At 37.9% G+C, this 20,586-nt stretch overlaps 2 protein-coding genes across 5 annotated transcripts in view; one reads left to right on the forward strand and one right to left on the reverse strand.

Moving 5' to 3' along the window:
- The window catches only part of LOC122826304 (liprin-beta-1-like), a 107,061-nt gene that overhangs the window by 72,171 nt on the left and 14,304 nt on the right, over positions 1-20,586 (reverse strand). The gene's annotated exons all lie outside the window — the stretch shown is intronic.
- Positions 2,429-19,387, forward strand: syt10 (synaptotagmin X). Of its 3 annotated transcripts, none has more exons than XM_044108005.1 (7): positions 2,429-2,727; positions 4,189-4,585; positions 8,723-9,284; positions 12,442-12,562; positions 12,779-12,950; positions 14,265-14,394; positions 16,496-19,387. In XM_044108005.1, the coding sequence occupies exons 1-7, from the start codon at positions 2,541-2,543 to the stop codon at positions 16,565-16,567; spliced, it is 1,641 nt and encodes a 546-aa protein (XP_043963940.1). In that variant the 5' UTR covers positions 2,429-2,540; the 3' UTR covers positions 16,568-19,387. The 3 variants fall into 3 exon arrangements, with proteins under 3 accessions (XP_043963940.1, XP_043963938.1, XP_043963941.1); XM_044108003.1 differs by having other exon boundaries at positions 2,447-2,742; XM_044108006.1 differs by lacking the exons at positions 14,265-14,394; positions 16,496-19,387 and having other exon boundaries at positions 2,447-2,742; positions 12,775-12,937.

Here is a 20,586-nt window from a genome sequence, read left to right on the forward strand (position 1 = left end):
CACTGCCTTGTTAAAAATCCAACGGTTTTTTTTTCAGTTTCAAATGGATTAAAGAAAACCTGAATTTCACCATCAGCCATTTTTTTTCTACAGAGTAGTCTTTTGTTAAGACCAAACATGTAATCATAAACTCCTTGTTTAAAGTGTAAATGCATTTTTTTTATTCCTCAGAGAGTCTGGTCCATACTGACATGGCAGCATCAGTTGCTGCAGATTTGTCGGCTGCACATCCACGATGCGATTCTCCCGTTTCACCACATCCCAAAGGTTTTCTATCGGATGGAGATCTGGTGACTGTGGATCCATTTGAGTTCAGTGAACTGTTCAAGGAACTAGTCTGAGTTGATTGGTGTTTTATGACACAGTAATTTATCCTGCTGGAAGCAGCCATGAGGAGATGGATACATTGTGGTCATAAAGGGATGGACCTGGTCAGCAGCAACACTCAGGCAGGCTGTGGCGTTGATACGATGCTCAGTTGGTACTAATGGGCCCAAAGTGTGCCAGGAAAATAACCCACAAACCATTGCACCACCACCATCAGGCTGAGCCGTTGAAACAAGGTAGGATGGATCCTCTCTTTCTTGTTGTTGACGCCAAAGTCTGACCCGACCGTCCGAACGTGGCAGCAGAAATCGAGACTCATCAGACAGGGCAACGTTTTTCCAATTTTCTTTTGAGCCTGTGCGGATTGTCGCCTCAGTTTTCTGTTCTTAGGAGCGGCACCCGGTGTGGTCTGCTGCTGCTGTAGCCAATCCGCCTCAAGGTTCGACGTGTTGTGCGGTCAGAGATGCTCTTCTGCATACCTCGGTGGTAACGAGTGGTTATTTGAGTTACTGTTGTTGTTCTATCAGCTCCCACCAGTCTGGTCCCCTCTGACCTCTGACCTCAACAAGGCATTTACACCCACAGACCTGCCGCTCACTGGATATTTTCTCTTTTTCAAACCATTCTCTGTAAACCCAACAGATGGTTGTGTGTGAAACTCCCAGTAGATCAGCAGTTTCTGAAATACTCAGCCCAACAACCATGTTACATTCAAAGTCACTTAAATCCCATTTCTTAGATGCCCCCGGCTGGCACAGGGTTTGACAGGTTTACCTAATAAAGTGGCCAGTGAGTGTATTGTGCAAAAAGAAAACTCTCTGTATGATTAAACTTTTAAATTATAGCTAACTCAATGCTACACAGCAGCAGAAGTTGTGATCTTATTGCATTTTAATCTTTATATGTTTAGTTTGGACTAAACTGATCAAATTCTGTTAAGGTTTTTATTATATAATGTAAAACAAATGACTAGGTTATAGAAATGCATTTTGAATCATTTTCTAGGTATAATCAAACATATTAATGTACTGAAGTAGGAAATGCTTAAATGACACTGATTACAAAATTGCATCTTTTTAACATGATTAGTAGTGGTTCTTCAGTGGTTAATCAATTGCTGAATTAATTGCAAAACACTGTTTCCCTTAAAATTATGAATTATTTCAATTAAATAAAGTTTAATGTTCAGGTTTATAAATGAAAATCTTTTAAATCATATCCAAAGAAAGTTGAGTATTTGGTAAAATCTGCCAAAAAGTTGATTCAACTGCATGTTTTTAAGACAGACAGGGAAGCTTTTCATTGTTGATGAAAAGCTTGTTTCACAAAACTGGAAGAAAACCTTTAAGAGGCTGTAAAAGACGTGAGCCTGGAGCAAATGTTTTCTTTCCAGGAGGAAAACAACCCTAAACATACAGATCTCTGCATGTTTTTTGAACGGTTCAGTCAAAGTTCAGCCCAAAATACAGGTCAGGATCTGTGACCAAGATAGAAAATTAAAATTTCCATCCAATCTGACTGAGATTGAGATATTTTTGCAAAGTTGAGTTGGCAGAAATGTTGGTTTCTGGATGTTGGAAACTGGAAGATTTTTCTTTCTCTTCATAATTCTGCACTATTTTGAGTTGATCTAACAAATGTCTGGTTGTAACGTCACAAAGAGTGGAAAGTACAGGAAATAGTTTTGCCAGGCAGCATATGTGCATGAATAATACAAAGAGGTCAAGTAGAGTTCATTAATTTCCTTCTTCATGTGATTTATGTGACAAACTGTTCTATACTTGCTAAAAGCTGACATGTCCTGAACATTATGTCCTGTTATTAGAATAATTGTGATTTTTTTTTCCACAAATACTAAACCTTCCGGTGTCCATTCAGAGATAAACAGGCTGCAGACTGGAGTTTATAGTCCAGCACATGTTGGATGGCAGACGGGGACACGCACAGGTCGTCTGTCGCTCACAGGGAGAACTCCCGTCATTACCAGAAAAAGTAATCTCGTTACAACAAGCAGCCAACGGGATTCACAACCAAACCGAGGTGCACTGCTATTGGGTGCAGCGGATGGGTTGGACTCCGTCACCCCGCTGAGTGCTACTCTAATCGCAGGAACGCGACGCGGCCAGTCGCTCCTCTGCATCCGCTGCGCGCTGGTTATGGATCAGGACGCAGCGCGCCTCCCTGCTGTCTGCGGCGCGTAGAAAGGTGCCCAAATGAACCGCCGCCCTCCCGGCTCCTCTGGAGTGCAATGGCTTAACAGGAGAGACATGAGTGTCCGAGCGGATGACAGCATCACCCTGTGCCAGAGGGCTCTGCAGATCGTTACGGAACTTTGCCTTGCGGGACACGTGGACCGAGAGAAATGCGCGGACATTTTTCCCTTGGAGAGCAGCATACAAGGTAAAGGACACGCAGGTAAATTGTAAGAAGTTTTTTCCTTTAATATATTTTTAGCCATTTTTGGAGTAAAGAAAGCGAGCGCAGCAGAAACACGGAAGAACAGCACTTTGTGTTTAGTTCATCATGTTCTGAAACTGCGCCTACCTGTTACGCCACACTGAATAGTCTGCAACAGGTGCATCAAAAAGATTTGCAATATTCCTCTCTTTCTCTTTACTTTATTTCTCTTGTCAGTCTTTCATATTATCATTATTTTGGGATATGAAGTGTGGATGGAGAGGAAATGTGGAGGTCAAAAAGTGCCACTAGTTTAAATATTTTATGTAAATACAAATACAATGACAAAATATTAGTTTAGAGTTCTAATAACGTTAAATTATATAACCTTTTTTCTGTATTTAGGTATTTTATGGTCTGGAGCTGCAGCTTATTAGGGGGTGTCAACAGTACAGAACTCTGTAGATGAGAATATTCCCCAAAAATGAAAATATTTGAATTATATACCTTATATAGTTGTTGGCATTTGATTTGCTGTCTTATAGAAAATCAATAAAAATGCTTCAAACTGTCCAAACAAAAACAGCATTTACTGAGACTTTGTTCTGATGCACAACTGAACGACTTAAGGGCAGATCAGAATTTTAAAAATGAGATGTACATGTTGGGTCAGTTGATTTAATGCCTACTACAGACCATAAATGCACATAATTACAAGAGTATTTTTGTAAAACAACTTCCTCTTCCAATGAGCAGCTTGCTTCTGTTAAAAACTAAAGTATAATTTAAATGCCAGCTTTCCAAACTGTTTTGGAAAGTAACTCAACAGTGATTTGAGTTTAACTTAAAGTGATTAAAGATAAATTAAAAAATATTAATTCCTTAAGTAGATATATATAAGCCAAACCCTTTAGTGGGTTTGGCTTCACAATATTCTCAATACTGTTGGTGTTCCTGTTGTTTGAGCATCTTAACTACATTTTTTCTTCCACTAAATTTTTTACGAATGTGCTTGAAAGCAGCACTCCGAGTTAATTTAAGTCGTAATTTGTGGCATGCCCTCCCTATGGAAAATGTTCTTGATGATCTGTTGGACAAAATGTTCTCTTTATAATATGATAATACCAGAATATTTTGACATTTAAGATTCAAAGCTGGTATTGTGATCAGCAAAATCAAAAATTAGGTAAAAATATAATCACTTTTTACATGCAAATGAATCTTTATTTTTTTAAATGTAATCTTCTAATTTCTCTAAAAGTTAGCCATCAGATAAAATGTTCAGATTTATTGTATTTTTGACATTGTGACACTTTAGACACTCAAAGCTGTTTATCAAACAGATGCAGATGCTGCCAGCTCTTTCTTACAGCTTTATCTCCTGTTTTCTCTTTCTCCTCTGCACGTTTGTCTGTCACATCTTTCCTGTGTCACCCGTCTTCTTCTGTGGATTAATAAATGCAGACATCTCTATCAGTCTCCTTGCTGTGGTCGTGGGTTTCTGTGGCCTAGCCTTGCTGGTAGTCTCTCTCTTTGTCTTTTGGAAGCTGTGCTGGCCCATTTGGAGGAGCAAGACTCTGTCGGCGCACGCCGAAAATGGCCTCCACGTGGGTTTCCCCGAGGCGCCTCCTCCCAGTTCCACTCCGGTCATCGAGTGCAAAGTGGCGGAGGTGGAGAAGAAACACCCGCCGGAGGTGAAAGTGAACGGACGGAGCAACGTGAAGTACCTTGAAGGAGCCATGAAGATCAGTCAGACGTCGCCAGACATCCCTGCAGAGGTGCAAACAGCCCTGAGGGAGAAGATCAGCAAACAGCCGACGAAGATCCAGAGGCAGACGACTGAGCCGACGTCGTCCTCCAGGTACCAAACGCAGCCCTGCATCCTCCAAACACCATCGTGTTACTCACATATGCGCCAAGGTGGGAAAACTACTCAATTTTCTACCACTCCTTTGGTTTAAAATTAATTTAACGAAACATCAATGAAAGGGCTAGAGTGAGGTTTTAATAATGCAGCACTGCCCCTCCCCCACCTGCTGCTGTGACTAAACTAAAAGGAAGCAATTTTTCTCATATATACAGCACCTTGGAAAATACATTTTTCATATTATTCTAGATTGTAACTACAAACTTTAAGGGATTTTCTGAAGTTTTTGTGCAACAGATCATCATCTTGTTTTCATCATATTTCAGTGCAGCTGAAGCTAAAAGTCTTAAGTGGCTTGTTGGCATAAAATGTGTGCATCTAGAAGCTCAAAGTTGTTTTTAATCCTTTTTACCATCAAGTTGGATTGAGAAAATCTGAACATCAATTTTTAAGATTCTCAGTTGAATTTAGGTCCATGCTGTGAGGATGCTATGGTGTCACCACCATGGTGCAAATGTGGATATTAAGTTTAGGCATGTTAATTTTCTGCCACACATTTCATCTTGCATGCTCTTCGGTGAGTAACGTTCTGCAACAAACCAGGAAAGCAGAACTTATTCTTTTTAAAACATAGAAATAGGGTTGCACCGATTTCAGTTTTCTGGCCTGTACCAATTTTTTGTCTGAAATGTTGCTCAATATATCAAGAAAGTTGCTGAATTGACAACAATGGGGTGACTTTTGTTAACTTGTTGTTTTCCCCAGTATGCCTTAGATATAGATCAATTTTACCAGGTCATTTTGAAATACATGTTAAAAAATTACAAGCTTAGTTTTAGAGTTGAAATTTGGAAGAATTACGACTTAAAAGTTAAACAAAATAAAAGCATATCACAGTTTGCATATCAATAATACACCACGCAGTTATAATTCAAAGTAGATTTTGTGGCAAAATCCCAAATTCTTCAACTGTTTGCAATAAACAAAATTCACAAGAACATTTCAGTCAAAACTAAAACCGAACTGTTGATGCTACTTCCAGTGACTTCTGCTGTCTCAAAATTTAAATTCTTGAAAATCCTTGAAACAGGAGACAACTGCATACGTCAAAGTCAACCAAGGTTTCGTTTCATGAGCTGCCTGACTTGTACTGTATTGAAAATCTCTGGTGAAATTGGAAAAAAGCTCAATGCAGTATTCAAACCCCAGAAGATTAGAAAACATGAAATCTTTGTCTACCGTACTATTCCTCAGAAAAGCTGCTAGAAGTTGGTTGTCTGGTCATGAATTATGTTTGCAGCAGAAGGTTGCTATGCTAAGTAGAAAACATGCTTGCCATGTTGCTGTATTAATTTGGAGAAACCCCTTTTTACATTTTAAATTGTTATTGATTTGTTTTGTTGCAAATTTCTGCAGGTTTGTTTGTTGTGACAACTAGTTGTAGATGTAATTTAGAAGAAAGGAGGTCCTGTTATCTGCTATCTCATACCAGCCTCTGTCTGCTTTGGTTTGCATTATCCTCCCCAAGAAATATTAAAAACTGCTCCCTCGGTGCCGAGCGCAGTTTATGACAGTGTCCTCGAGGTAGCTTGCCATGCGTCGTGCAAATCATCGCTGACTGCCTGGTGACCTTGGGCAGGCTTAGCAAACTGAAACAATACAGAGAAAGTGATGCTCTACAGCATATCTAACATCCACTTCGAACCATATAATCACTTGTGCGTGAGAGTCGAGCTGCTATGGCAACGTCGGGAAGAAACCCCAGTCATTAAACAATCAGCTCTTGCTTCTCTTTGTTCCGCAGCTCTGTCTTTAAACTAGAACGTCCATAATTAGCAGAGCTGCGGGGCCGGAGCTGTCATGGTGGAAGGGCAGGTTCCTGGTGACACGCAGCGGCCAGCTGTGATCAGCTTCTCACAGGGAGCCGCTATCGACACCCGCTTTTGCTTGTCATTAAGCTCATTAATTGAATTATTTTGCTGCCAAGGTCTTCATGAATCGCACACCCACCGGTCAAGCTGAGAGGCCGAGCCGGAGATTACGACGCCCACTTTCACAGGCCTTCCTCCCACTGACAGCCACGCCACTCTCTAAGAAATGCCTCCGATCGCTCAGCTTGGGGATGTTATGACACCAAAGAGAGCATGAAAACAACCTTGACGTTTTTCTTTTTTTTTCTTTAGTTGTTTATTAGGAGCTATTGATTTGTTGGAAAAAATAGCAGCCGCTCATGTTTTAACTGAGGTTTGGCTTCCAGCAAGACACATTTTAATGAAACATGATTTGAATCTAGTATCGATTAAATACGTTTGGGAAATGTTAAATGAGTAAACACAGATCATACTGTGAAATGTATTTTTAGATGGGGGAATGTGTTTTATTTTTTATTTTCATGTTTCAACTGGAGATGCACCAATCTTTCATGAGGAAAGCAATCCATGTTCACCTCGCTATTTTCTTTTTGTTTATTTTTTTAATAACCGCCAACAGTGACAGAGTGTGGCATTATCTAAAAATGCCCCAATATAAACAATAACTCAGGTAAAGTTAGACTTCCTGTGTTTAGACCTCCATGGGTGAAAAATATCCATCCATCCATCCATTCTGGTGTCGATCTCCAGCTGCGTCCCGGGCGAGAGGCGGGTTCACCCTGGACAGGTCGCCAGTCTGTCGCAGGGCAACACAAAGACATACAAGACAAACAAATATTCACACACACACTCACACCTAGGGAGAATTTAGAGAAACCAATTAACCTAGTCATGTTTTTGGACTGTGGGAGGAACCCGGAGAACCCGGAGAGAACCCACGCATGCACACGGAGAACATGCAAACTCCATGCAGAAAGACCCCGGGCCGGGAATCGAACCCAGGACCTTCTTGCTGCAAGGCAACAGCTCTACCAACTGCGCCACTGTGCAGCCCCCGGGTGAAAAATATAACAAAAGATTTTTTTAAGTGATTTAGAGTTTTGGTGCATCACAAACAAGATTTTTTTAGCTAATAGGAAAATTACAACATATTTAGGCCAACATGTTCGGCTAATCTTGGACCCGTTTAAGTCCCAGTTGAACACTTAGAAATTACTTTTGCAACAAAGATTTGCATTATTCGCCGCACAATCCCACGATCCTGCTAATCTGGTAGTCCGATTTCTCTGAGATTGCAGTGAGAACACACTGTAGCACGATGCTTCCAATGGTTATTTGCACTAAATGGTTTCCATGACCTTGACAGGATAAGCAGAGTTTTCCCTCTATACTTTCTAAAGGCCAATAAAAGTTGTCTCAGCGTATTGTCTTTATTTGCACATTGGGAGGACAGATTGGTAATGCGTTAACTATCAACAAAAGTGGCAGTTTTAAGAATTTTATGTTTAAGTGAAATTGCAACCAGAGGTAAAAAAAAAAATTTGAGACAAATATTTAGGTGTGAAATAAGTAAAATTTATGGTTATAATTTTCTCTTTCGCCTCATATAAGCTGCACAGCCTCCCTGTGTTGTTTACTATGCTTTAGTGCTGCATTTAATCTTCCGCTGTGCTTCCCATGCAGTATAATTTGTGCCACTGCTGTGATTGTCTTACTGTCGGAAAGCAGAAGGGCCAGTTGCTAGGTGACAAGATTGGAGACCCAAAACAGAGTTTTGTCTGAGGATGTCTCACCGAAATCTGAACAAGGAAGGTAATTGGTATATGGGTCAAAATGTGAATGCATAGGATATAATTGTTTTTTCTGCACAACAACAACAACAACAAAAAAATCAAGTTTGTTTCTTAAAATTGAATAGATATTTTTTCCAACAATTTTAACAAACACCGTTTTCAGTGAAAGTGTTTTTGCTTCAAACTGCATGAAAGTGCTTTATTTAAATGACAATTTAAGGGGGGAAAAAGCTATCCAAACAAAGTTTGTGACTGAACAAAGATGTTCAGTGCTCCTAAAACTTTAAACCCAAAGTTTTTTAGGTTTAAAGACAAATATTAAGTTTGAATAGATGTTTCCTTGAAAAACGCCATTAGAAATCCTCCGTTGGTGTCTGCAGGTGAGATACTAATCACTCACAACTGCTTAAAAAAACACGAGCTGTCATATCAGATGCCAACAAAATGTTCTCTATCCGTTTCCACAGGCACAATTCATTCCGCCGCCACCTCCCTCGCCAAATGAATGTCAGCAGCGTAGACTTCAGCATGGACAAAGTGCCTCTCCGCCAGTCGTCTACGGTGAGCATCGGAAGAATAAAACCAGAACTGTACAAGCAGAAGTCTGTGGACTCTGAGGATGAGGCCAAAGGTCACGTGGAAATCTGTGGGAAGCTCAGTTTCTCGCTGCTTTACGACTACGAGGAGCAGGCCTTACTGGTGAGGATCCTAAAGGCCTTGGACCTGCCGGCCAAAGACTTCACAGGCACCTCCGACCCGTATGTGAAGATCTACCTGCTGCCAGAGAGGAAGAAGAAGTTCCAGACGCGAGTTCACCGCAAGACTCTGAACCCCACGTTCGATGAGACCTTCCGTTTCCCCGTGGCGTACGACGAGCTTTGCAACCGCAAGCTGCACTTCAGCGTCTACGACTTTGACCGTTTCACAAGCCACGACATGATTGGCGAGGTTGTGGTGGACAACCTTTTTGAACTGTCTGATCTGTCGAGGGAGGCAGTAGTATGGAAGGACATCCACGCAGCAACCACAGTGAGTAGCAGCTTAAAATAAGGTCTCAACAAATCCTATGATTACTGCTACTACGAGTATCACTGCAGCCATTGAGGATAAGCATTCAGTTAATAGGGTATTTATGCTGTTTTTAGAAAGCTCTCATCAGAAAACATCGCACCAATTGACTTTTGAGAGCCTGAAATCCTCAGCAGTGCTTGACATAAGAAGCAGGTGGAACGCATTACATAATTCAAACGCTTTGGGAAATGCATTTAATCAGCCAGACACCCACACACATTTTCCAGAAACTGCTGGATATTCTGCACACATAAATATAACCAGTGAGTAAAAATATCCAGCAGCAGATGCAGTAGATTTATAGCAACAAAATAAACTGAAAATCCTGGCTGCTTAGGCAGACTTCACAGCTATAAACTACTCCTGATAGACAAAGTAATTATCTCTTTAGCACCAACTTTTATCATACTTTTCCCTTCTTTCTTTAATAATGAAAGCATTTCCTGTGATAAACGCTGGGTGTGGGTTTATAATACATACTAATTTTGAAGCAACTGAGAACCTAAGATTTAGTTTCACACAGAATGAACCTAATGAACAAATAGATCAGAGATTTACTGAAGAAGTAAACAGCTATAAAAACCCTTTTATGGTGTTTGCTGCCACATGTTTATGAAGATTTCTGCTGTTTGCTCCCTAAAGTTACAGAAAATGTTGGCAGACATAAGTGATCCAGATTACAAGCGGGCTGCTAAAACTGGTTTGTGTCTCTATCCTCAGTGATGAAACACCAGAGGAAAGCTTCTAGTACTTTAAAAACAAACACTAAGATTAAGATGTTTGCAATACCTTCTTTAAAAGTGCATGAGCTTGTGGAAAACTTGTTTATTTCCATTTAGACAGAGATTAAATTCATTGTAAGGTAAATGCATTGTGGAGTATGTGGAAAATTTGCAAGTCCAACTGGTTTTATTGGTCACTCTGGCATGAAAATTAGGCCCAGATTATCCTAAAATGTGGTTAAGATCATCACTCTCTACTCCTGAATCCACAATCTAACCTTTGACCTGGAGATGTTGTAGCAATTTCCTTACAATATCTTGCAAGAATTCTCAAAAAGAGGCGATGTGGTACAGAATCTCATCTTGATATCACGTTAAGATCAAGTACGTTTTTTGCGGGTGAAACCTGCATTTTTAACTCACTTTTTATTTAGAAATGTTTCACTACTTCTGAAGGAAAAAAAAGGCTTTCCAATGTACACAATTTATTGCCAAGAAGCATTGTTACACACAGAAAATATCCACTAAATTCAGCATTTCATTTGTGATAAGATTGCATAAAAATTTAACCAATTAGTATCAAAATAGATCTATATTCTTAAAATCCCTCAATTTACAGACTGAGATGTTTTCTTCGAATGTTGTTTCTCTTGTTTTGTTATAACCCTTGATTTACCTTCTTTCAGACAAAATAGGATTCAGATACCATGTTAGAAATGTTTCTCAGACATTCTGTGAGAAAACTGCTGCAACCTTGCAGACGCTTTGGCATCTCAGCTTCTGATAAGAAAACCAACTGCTTTAGACTCTTTTTCTTATCTAAACCCTGAGCCAAACATTGAGGCTGAACCAGCCATTCCCCAGATTTCTCATTTCAACTTTCAACTTTTTATAGTCAACACTAAAAATAAAAAACAAAACTAGATTGTATCAGGGGTTTCACTCTTCTGAGTGTTGTTTCAAGCTATAGACTGTCTTGTTGTCTGGGAACAGAGAAAGTTGTAAACTCTGAAATTGATAGAGGCTTGTAATGGGACTAGAAATCCCAGCTTGGTTTTAAGGTTTTATTATAATTTGGAGTGCTGTGGGAAAGTATTTTCCTTCTTAAAGAGTACTTCTTTTGTTGTTTGTTTGCTACATTTAAAGTTTTGAAACACACAAATTTTAAGTATCACCATCCAAATTATGGTATGATTTAGTAGTCAACATGTCACACTGTCAAGGTGCAACCGCACAAGATTAGCTATCGTGAAGATATTGACCGAAAAATATTTTAAAACCTCATTGCTTGCCAAAAAGGAAAACTTTACAATAATTCCTGGTCTGATGACTATGAATGCAAAGTTTCCCCCAGAAAACTTGCTAAGCCCAGTGCTAGGGTAGTCATTCATCCAGCGGCCCGTCGTGTTTTAGAGTTAAAAAAGGTTTAAGGTTGACTGAAATTTGAAAATATCACTTGATAATTATGTGTTATGGAAAGTTTGGAAGATTAATATCTGAACACCAACTATAAAGTCTTAAAATTTTAAAAAGACTTAAATAAATAATGCTCAGCCTGGTGTGGGTGCAAGTAAAGCCTGGTAGCCCACCAGGCTTATAATACACTGGGGGAAACCCTGGAATGTATCTGCAAAATGTAAAATTAATTTAACCCAAAGAAATGAAGCAACAGTTATCATAGGCTATGTTCACAGTGCAGCCTGAAGTGACATAATTACGATTTTTTGTCAAATCTGATTTTTTTATCACTTCCTAATATATGCGACTTGTATGTGATCTCCAGTTTGAACTGCAAAAGACCTGAAAGTGCCCTGCATGCGCAGTAGAGGGCGCAATAACATCGCAGATGAAGAGTGTGCTCTGTGTTTTGTCAATCGACATAAAAAAAGAAGAAATGTTCAGCGTTTGCAGAAGTAAACATGGGATGCTAACAATGTAGCGTATCTGACGATTTTAAAGTTGTTGTCCGACCAGAACCAGCACATCAACAACTTAATCCTCATTATGGTCCGCCATGGTTGCTGTTTTCCTTTCCGCTTGCAAGTATCATGATGCGGAATAGTGACGTTTGTCGAGGATCAATGACCTTCAGGTCGAATGAACGCGACCTGGCCGTTAATGAAACATTTGAAAAGATCGGATATTTATTAGATATCCAATTGGCCTGAGTCACATAAAAAAAAAATCCAACCTGGGTTGTTCAGACTGTCGTGAAAATATCAGATACAGGTCGCATTGAAGCAAAGATAAAAAATAAAAATTGGAATTGGGTCACTTCGGGTGTAAAGGTTCTGCATTGCTTTAAAAGTTACCGGCTTTTTAATTCACAGAATGAGGTCTGCTCATTCAAAGCAAGCTACATTCTTTATGTTCTCTCCTTTCCGTCGCTCCAGGAGAGTATCGACTTGGGCGAGATCATGTACTCGCTGTGCTACCTGCCCACAGCGGGGAGAATGACCCTAACAGTCATCAAATGCAGAAACCTCAAAGCCATGGACATCACAGGCTCCTCAGGTAACCCGAAAGCAGATAAAGCTCACATCAAAGCAAACCGAGGCTTGAATTAACTGAAACGCGACAGCCTATAGCGGAAAAAGTGGAGGAGACACGAGATAAAATTATTGTTTCTACTTCCTGAGAGAGAATATATGTTCTTAGGTGTTCCCTCTTTGGTTTTTCTTGCTTCCGTCAAATTTAGCACATTAAAAACACTACATTTGTCTAAGGCAGATCCGTATGTGAAGGTTTACCTGGTGTGTAACGGACGGAGACTGAAGAAGAGGAAAACGACAACCAAGAAAAGCACACTCAATCCTGTTTACAACGAGGCCATCATCTTCGACATTCCCCCAGAGAACGTGGAGCAAGTCAGTCTCTCCATCATGGTGATGGATTACGATCGGTAAGTTGAAGATTCACTATAACTCGAGCCATTTTTAGGTTACCAAAACTTCTGATTGTATAAAGAAATCAACCAGTTTCACTTAAAGTGATCAGGATGAATGTAGCATATTTAAGGAGAAAATATACTAACTTCATGAATCCACAAAAGCAGCTTCAGGGATGCATTTAAAGGTCTTAAATTTAAAGTTTGTTTTTCATTGTTATTGATATTGCTAATTAAATCAGACTTCTTTCCACATGCATGGAAGAGCAACATAAACGGCACATAACTGTGCACTGTTTAGTGAAGGAATAATTGATGCCGCCATTTGTAGATCAGTTTCAAAGTTGTTACAGTACTGTCACAAGATCAAGAAAGAAAAAAAAAAAGAGACCAAAACTAAATATCAGTGGGTTTTGTGGGGCATTGACTGTAGTTTTTGCGGAGAAGTCTGTTTGAATGTGTAGTCAGAACAATTAGTGGTGGGACTGTGATGACAGACAATCATGACGCATGTCAGATGGCTGCAGCTGATCCAAAACGCTGCTGCTGGCATTCTGACTAAAACCAGGAAATTGGAGCTCATTATCTCAGTTCCAACGTCCCTACACTGGATCACTGTAGCTCAGAGAATAGATTTTAAAATACTGATGAGAGTCTATAAATCACTGCACAGCTTAGCATCACAATACATTAAAAATCTGCTGTTGTTGATTCAACTTTGACTTTGTATTTTTGTGTTTTTGAGATGTAAAGCACCTGGAAATTCCTTGCTGCTGAAAGGTGCTATTCTAATAAAATTTGATTTGATGTCTCACATTAATGACGCAAAAGTCGGATAAAATGCGACATGGCCTTTCTGACTGCGGATGCCTGGATACATACCCGCTACATATGGAAGTGGCACATATCTGATTTTCTTGAAGTGTGAAATGAGCCGTTCAACTTGCCATGAAAAACATAGATACGGGTCACATATGAGCAAACAAAAAAGGATTTTAGTGGCATTCAATGTGTAACCGTAGCAAAGATTTATAGCCTTCATATATTGGTTCCTGCTCTTCCTCTTTTACATCTTATAATGGGATATAAAATTAAAATGTTGATGTATTTAACCTGTTGATCACCAACCAGAGCAAATTCACCTATTCTGCTCTCTGACCATATGACTAGTTCAGCTCTACTTACGTCCATATTCAGTTTTAAATTTTAAAAATCACAGCTGCTCTTTTCCAAAAGAATTTCTAAACTATTTATTTTCTTATAGGCCTAGGGAAATCATTGCTTTATGAATTGAGGTGCATGTTAATGTAAGTGCCTCACTCATAACAGGGTTGGACACAATGAGGTGATCGGTGTGTGCCGAGCCGGCCCAGATGCTGTGGGCCTTGGACGAGATCACTGGAACGAAATGTTGGCTTACCCGCGAAAGCCCATCACACACTGGCACGCTCTGGGAGAGGTACACAAACATCCCCTCTTTTAATTCAGCTTTTTCTATTCCTGAGTGAAAGGAGTGGCAACATACAGAGATTCACAAAGGTTCCTGAATGCAACATTTACCAGAATTTTCTCAAACTCTGAGTTGAAGGAATATAAATAGGCAAATGTTAAAAAATTGATTGATTTTGTCTTTTCAGACCAAAACATTGATTGAAGAACAACCAAATATTAATGCTAAAATTTACTTCCAGCTTTTTTAATGGAAGTTTGAAATACCAAAAGCACAGCTGGAGATTAATCAGCAGCTGCTTGTAGATGCATAGAGGCATTTAAAGCTACTCTGAAAAATAATATTGCTTTTGGTGCAAAATCTTACATAAACAAAAAAATTACTTGTAAGCAAAAGACGCAGATGCTGAAAACAAGATTTCTTTAAAGTTTTTCTCATTTTACTTTTGCATCTTTAACCAAATGAAAACAAAAAGTTTTCTTCTATAAGAGAGCTGCTTCACTGACGTTAGTGTAATTAATTTCTTGTTCTTCTTTTGTCACACCTACTCTCCACCTGATGAATAGGAAAATACAGGTGATTGCATATTTTTAGTAGCAAAACTGTTTTACACTTTAGTTTAAATAAACTGTGATCAAAGGCAAAACAAAAAACATGACCTAACTGACCAAACAAATAGTTTTTTTGATCCTAAGAGATGTTTCAGAAAGTCGCAACAGGATCAACATTTTACAATTTGTGTTCTTAAGTTTTTGATAAAAGTTGTGCTTTTATTTTAAGTTGCTTGTAGCTGGAAGCACTAGATAATACAGCAATACTTTTTCTAAACTCAGAGGTTAGTTCTGAACCTATGGGTCACTTTTCCTAAATTCACATCTAAAACCTTTTCCCTTAGCTCAAAAGTAACTGCTGAAAATGTACATATTTTTACAGATCTTATTGGTTATCTTCATACTGTTTACTGGCTTCTTTAAAGATTACACTGTCCTTCAGGGCTGCACAATATCATAGCAAATCTTAAAAAATGTCTCTAGTTTTCATTAACTTAATCAGAAATGATATATTACTTCCACATAAATTATTGGAACGTACCCTGACTTCAGAAGCCACTTTTTCTAAACTTACAAGATTATTTTGAAAATATAGAAGAAATTCTCTCTGGTCTTATAAGACGCTTTTATGCACCTTATTCTTACAACTACTTTCTAAAATTATTTAAGATACTTAAGTGTAGTTTCTGTGAAGCTGAAAGTAAAATCTTGGAAATAATTTTACTTAAATTTATAAGAAACTTTTTTGAAACGTACAAAGAACTTTCCAATTTTCAAGTATATCATAATGCAACCAAAAGCTACTAATTTATACTAAATGTGAAGTAAATTATACCTGAATAAGTTATGACATTCATTCATTATGGTTTTGAGTCTACGCAACATTGAATCACATATTTATTGCATAAAGTGTTTCCACTTTGTGGATACTTTATTATTTAAGCTAAACATTGGTTAACAGTTTTAGGACATTCGTTTTTTTATTCATGAGTTGAAGTGGCTGTAAAAAGGGAAAATTGGGTCTTTTCTTAGTTGAATACTTCACATTTTTCTAAATCATCAGTGGACAACAGACATAATGTCGTCTGTGTTTTGCTTTGTAAGTAAGTTAAAAGATAATTGACAGGGGGCGTGCTGCGGTGGCGTAGAGGTTGGCGCGCCCCACGTTTGGAGGCCCTCAGTCCTCGACGCGGCCGTCGCGGGTTCGATTCCCGGACCCGACGACATTTGCCGCATGTCTTCCCCCCTCTCCTTCCCCCTTTCCTGTCAGCCTACTATGAAAAAAGGGACACTAGAGCCCACAAAAAGGACCCCCTGGTGGGGAAAAAACAAAAAAACAAACAAAAGATAATTGACAGACTTTCTGAAGGTCATTTAAAGATGTTTGGGGACTTAATCTCCACAAAAATCTTCAGGTATTTTTTCATTATTAATATTGGGCTGAGGTTTTATTTGCCTATGATCACAGTGAGTCCTCAAAGCTACAGAAATACCAGATAAGTTCCCCAAATCAAACCCAATGCCTCAGTAACTTTGCTCTGTTATATTTTGCCTTTCAGTGGAAGGGAAGAGCTGCAAGCTTTGAGAGTCAAGGTTCGTGTCCTTCGCCCAAACCTCTGCAGACTCCCTGACGATTCCAGGTAGAGTCAGAGCATCGCTGCTGTGGGAAACCAGAGATATTTACTGTTCTGCAGCGAACAGGGATGGAAAACTGATCATTTGATCTGGGAATTGAATCCAACGTCTTTTAGTGAACCACGGAGACGGCTATGCACAACACCCACAGGCATTCAGTTCAAAAGTTTATGGAGAGTTTTTACCATCCATTTACAGAAATGACATCAATAATAATAATATTAATAACAAGCATCTCTTCAAGAAGTCCATGATAGTTCATGTGCAACTATTTAATCCCTTTCAGTATTCAAGCTCTTTTAGCCTTTGCTATTTTAATTTGAAATGGCACAAAGTTAAAGGGCTACGCCACTCAGAGACATTTAGTGAATAAAAAAGTCACCATCCGATTTCTGCAGGTAGCTAAACATCTGCAAGGGCTGAGTAAAATTCAGAAAATTCATCCTTCACATTTACAGGAACAGCTGCTGCAGAAACGAGTAGCAAACAAATTACCAGAGCAACAGAGAACAAGTTTGTCTGAAATTATTTTGTGCTGTTAGTTTCTGAAAGCCAAACTGAATCGCAAAATCTAATAAAACAGCTGAGTATTTATTTTTTTACTGACACAAAAGTATTTAGGTAAAATAAATAAAACTTAATCTTTGTACTTCCTTTATAGTAAAGCTGAGGACTCCATTGATTTAGCTTCAGTTGGTTAGAAGTTTCCATTAGTCTGGGGCTTTTACTGATCTACTGGAATTGTTTTTGTTTTCTCCAAACTGGATGATTATAGAGCTGTAAGGAGCGAGTACATTTTTCCCTTTTACCTCTAAAATTGCCTTAGTTCTTAATTAATTTGATAAATAAAAGTGCCCGTTTTGACATTACAGCTTTAAACAACAGCTCCAAACTCATCCACTGCATCAAAGATGTGTCTTGAAAATATAAGATGTTGTCCTATTGCATTTAATTATGGGATTATAATGGGATTTGAGGGAATTGCTCCTCTGTTTTAAAAACTTTGCTACAAGTTTCAACAATATAGCAATTCTAAGGACGGAAATTTCCCAGTTTGTTGTATGGACACAAAAAGACGGTTCAAAGAAATCAAACATCTAAAAATTATTAGAGTGGTAAAAAGGGGTACATTTTTATCTGCAACTGTACATAAATCAATCCCACAGTAACAGAGTATCTCGAATATTGAATTAAACGTTAATTGAAGAATTGGGAGACTGAAGAAAATCCTTTTTTAATTAAATATTATTCAGGGAAACATTCTGAATTCATCCATATGAAATTCATTTCTGAAATCTTCATGTTAGTAATAAAATATTCAGCCTAGCAATTAGAGAAAGGCTATGTACTGTTATCTTATTGCACATTCAGTATATGATGCTTTCTTTCTGCTTTATCCTCAGTATAAAAAAAGTCATATTTTTACTTGTAGCATGCCTGTTGCCACTTTAAATAAAATAAAAACACCTACTGAAGGGAAAAGAGTGCAATGTTTAACTCTAAAAATCTTAAATTTTGTGTTTACACTTATGTAGATATCAATGCACAGAATCCTGTGTTCACAACTCTGTTTCATAAAAAGTTGGGACTGTGTAAATAAAAAGCAGAATGTTGCGATGTTCAGATGATGTCAACATTAAATCACAATAAAATCACTAAATAAGTAATTCTGCAGGTAATGAATCACCATTAGGGATCCACTGCAGTTCTCTGATGGATTATCACGGTTTCTATGCTAGAAAACTAGAAAATATCTATTTATTATCACTATATAACTGTATGCATATTGCAAAAATAGTGCCTAATTGCAAATGTCAAATTATTTAAGTAAAATGCATAAAATAATGAGTTTGATTAAGTTGATTCGATGCCAAAACTGCAAATATTGAACAGAACCAAAAGCAGAAAGACATTAATACTTTTTAGCTTTTTATTTTCGTTTAAGTTTCCTCGCAATAAGCAAATAATATTACAACCAAAATAATAACAATATTTTGGTTGTATTTTTTTCTTCCCTTCTTTCAAAACGTTTCTGCTTATATTTTAGAAGGGATGGAAAGAGATAGAAAGCCAATGTTTGGGTTGTTTTGGTTTTGCATTTGGCTCATATGTTTGTGATGCATTTCCACCATAAAGAAAAAGACATAAAACTCCAGATATCTCACAAACGATCTATTAACATACATGGAAAACCTTAAGAAAACCTTATAATATACCAGAAGTTACGGTGACGGCCATAAGAAAGACTTTCAGTATTCAATTATGAACTGATCAGTATGTTATTGTGAGAGAACGCAAAAAGAAAACAAAATCCTCCAGGTCCGTTAGGAGGCTCCATAGACTAAACAAAACTTAGATTTTCAAAATTTAAAAAAAGAAAATCCCATTTTTGTGTTAATACAGTATTCTGCTTCTAATTACATCCCACACAGATCCCAACTGCTTTTTGGAAACAGGGTTGTTCTCGTCAGCAGCTCCGTTTGTAAATACCAAGAAGTGAAACCTGGCAAGTTGTTGTGAATTTATGGAAAAACAAAGACATCAAAAATGTATTTCTATTGTTTGGTGACACTTTAAAAGTCTCAGACTTGTATTCAAGTGACATTTCTACATGTCCTGTAATAGTTGTGAACAAATAAGTGGAGCTGGGAAACCCAGCGAAGCCAACTCTTAACTTATCAACTCGTTCTGTATGTAGGACACTAGAGCTTTGAGCTGTAATTGTTTAACTATTCGGTTCAATCTGTATTAAGCAAGAAATAACTGCTGCCAATGTCATGATGTGTACAGTTTGTGATAACTTTTGTAAAACATTTCAGATCTGATTTATTGTAATTGTTTCATATGTATTTTAAAAACAAATAAAAATGTCATGGTTTGTCTTTGAGGTGTTAACGGAAATTTTTCTTTTTCTTTTTGGAAAACCTTTAAGGAGTTTTAGTCAGATAGGAAATAAAAAAATCTCAAAAACTCAAGATTTGAAAGCTTTTAGTGATGAGTTATAATAAAAGATAAAACATGCCGGCATTCCACAGTTTATTTGATATATTTACTGAATGTTTGTGACGTTAGTTTTTCTAAGCTGCCATAAATCCGTCTCTTGTGATATGCCACACTGATAGGGGGCAGTGTTGAGCCCCATAAGCACAACGGCTAAAAGGTGTTGTTCTTTACGATTTGAAAAGACTGACAACATGCAGTTGGAACAGAACCAACCCGTCTTTACCAATCATCTCCATTGAATCAGATAAGGACAACAGATAGAGATATTCATGGACTTTATCTACTAATAAAGGTGAAATCGGTTTTAATTACAAAAAAAGAGACCACACATAAAAATATAAAAAAAACTATAAACAAAATTTGACCTTATAAGAATAAATAAAAGCTTTTAAAACAACTAAACATTTCAGGTAAGTTTGAAATTGGAATGTAAGCTTCTATTTTGGGTTTTATATATTTCTACATCCAACTCTGGAGGTTTCTGTGCCTCATCATGAACGTCACCAGCACAGAGTTCGAAGTTCAACTTGATATAAAAACATTTGGAGTAATTGGAGCAGAGACTATGTCATCTGGTTCATCCAACATCAGTGTCTGACCTCAGAATTGGTCAAAAACTCACTCCTAATCCTTGTGGAAATCCTTCCTGTTAAAGTTTATTTTTCTATTTCATTGCTTTCTTTTTCTCCCTCTCCTTTCCAGTTCTTCCCAAATTATCTGTGATGCTAGGTTAGTCAAGAGAAAATTTATTCACATTTGAAAATAACTGCCATGACTTAAAGAAAAACGTACATCCCTCTGTTGAGTTAAACGCCCTAAGATTTTTATCAAATTCAAATTATCCAAGCAAATAAACTGCAACTATACAAATAAATCATAGGATGAGATCAGAAACATTTCTGCTCATAGTAAAAAACAAAACCAAACAAAAAACACATTTTACTGATTGTTATTCCACAGCTGAACTTTTAGTAAATGTCACTGAAAAAACCATTTGCTCTGCAGGTGAAAT

This window comes from Gambusia affinis, linkage group LG23 (genome assembly GCF_019740435.1).
Source record: "Gambusia affinis linkage group LG23, SWU_Gaff_1.0, whole genome shotgun sequence".
Classification (NCBI taxonomy): domain Eukaryota; kingdom Metazoa; phylum Chordata; class Actinopteri; order Cyprinodontiformes; family Poeciliidae; genus Gambusia; species Gambusia affinis.

Bases quoted from the DNA above. Each gene is read 5' to 3' on its own strand.
- syt10 (XM_044108003.1), top strand. From the start codon at position 2,541: ATGAACCGCCGCCCTCCCGGCTCCTCTGGAGTGCAATGGCTTAACAGG. The intron at 2,743-4,188 runs GTAAATTGTAAG...TAATAAATGCAG, and splicing joins ACAAGGTAAAGGACACGCAG to ACATCTCTATCAGTCTCCTT. The intron at 12,563-12,778 runs GTAACCCGAAAG...TGTCTAAGGCAG, and splicing joins GGACATCACAGGCTCCTCAG to ATCCGTATGTGAAGGTTTAC.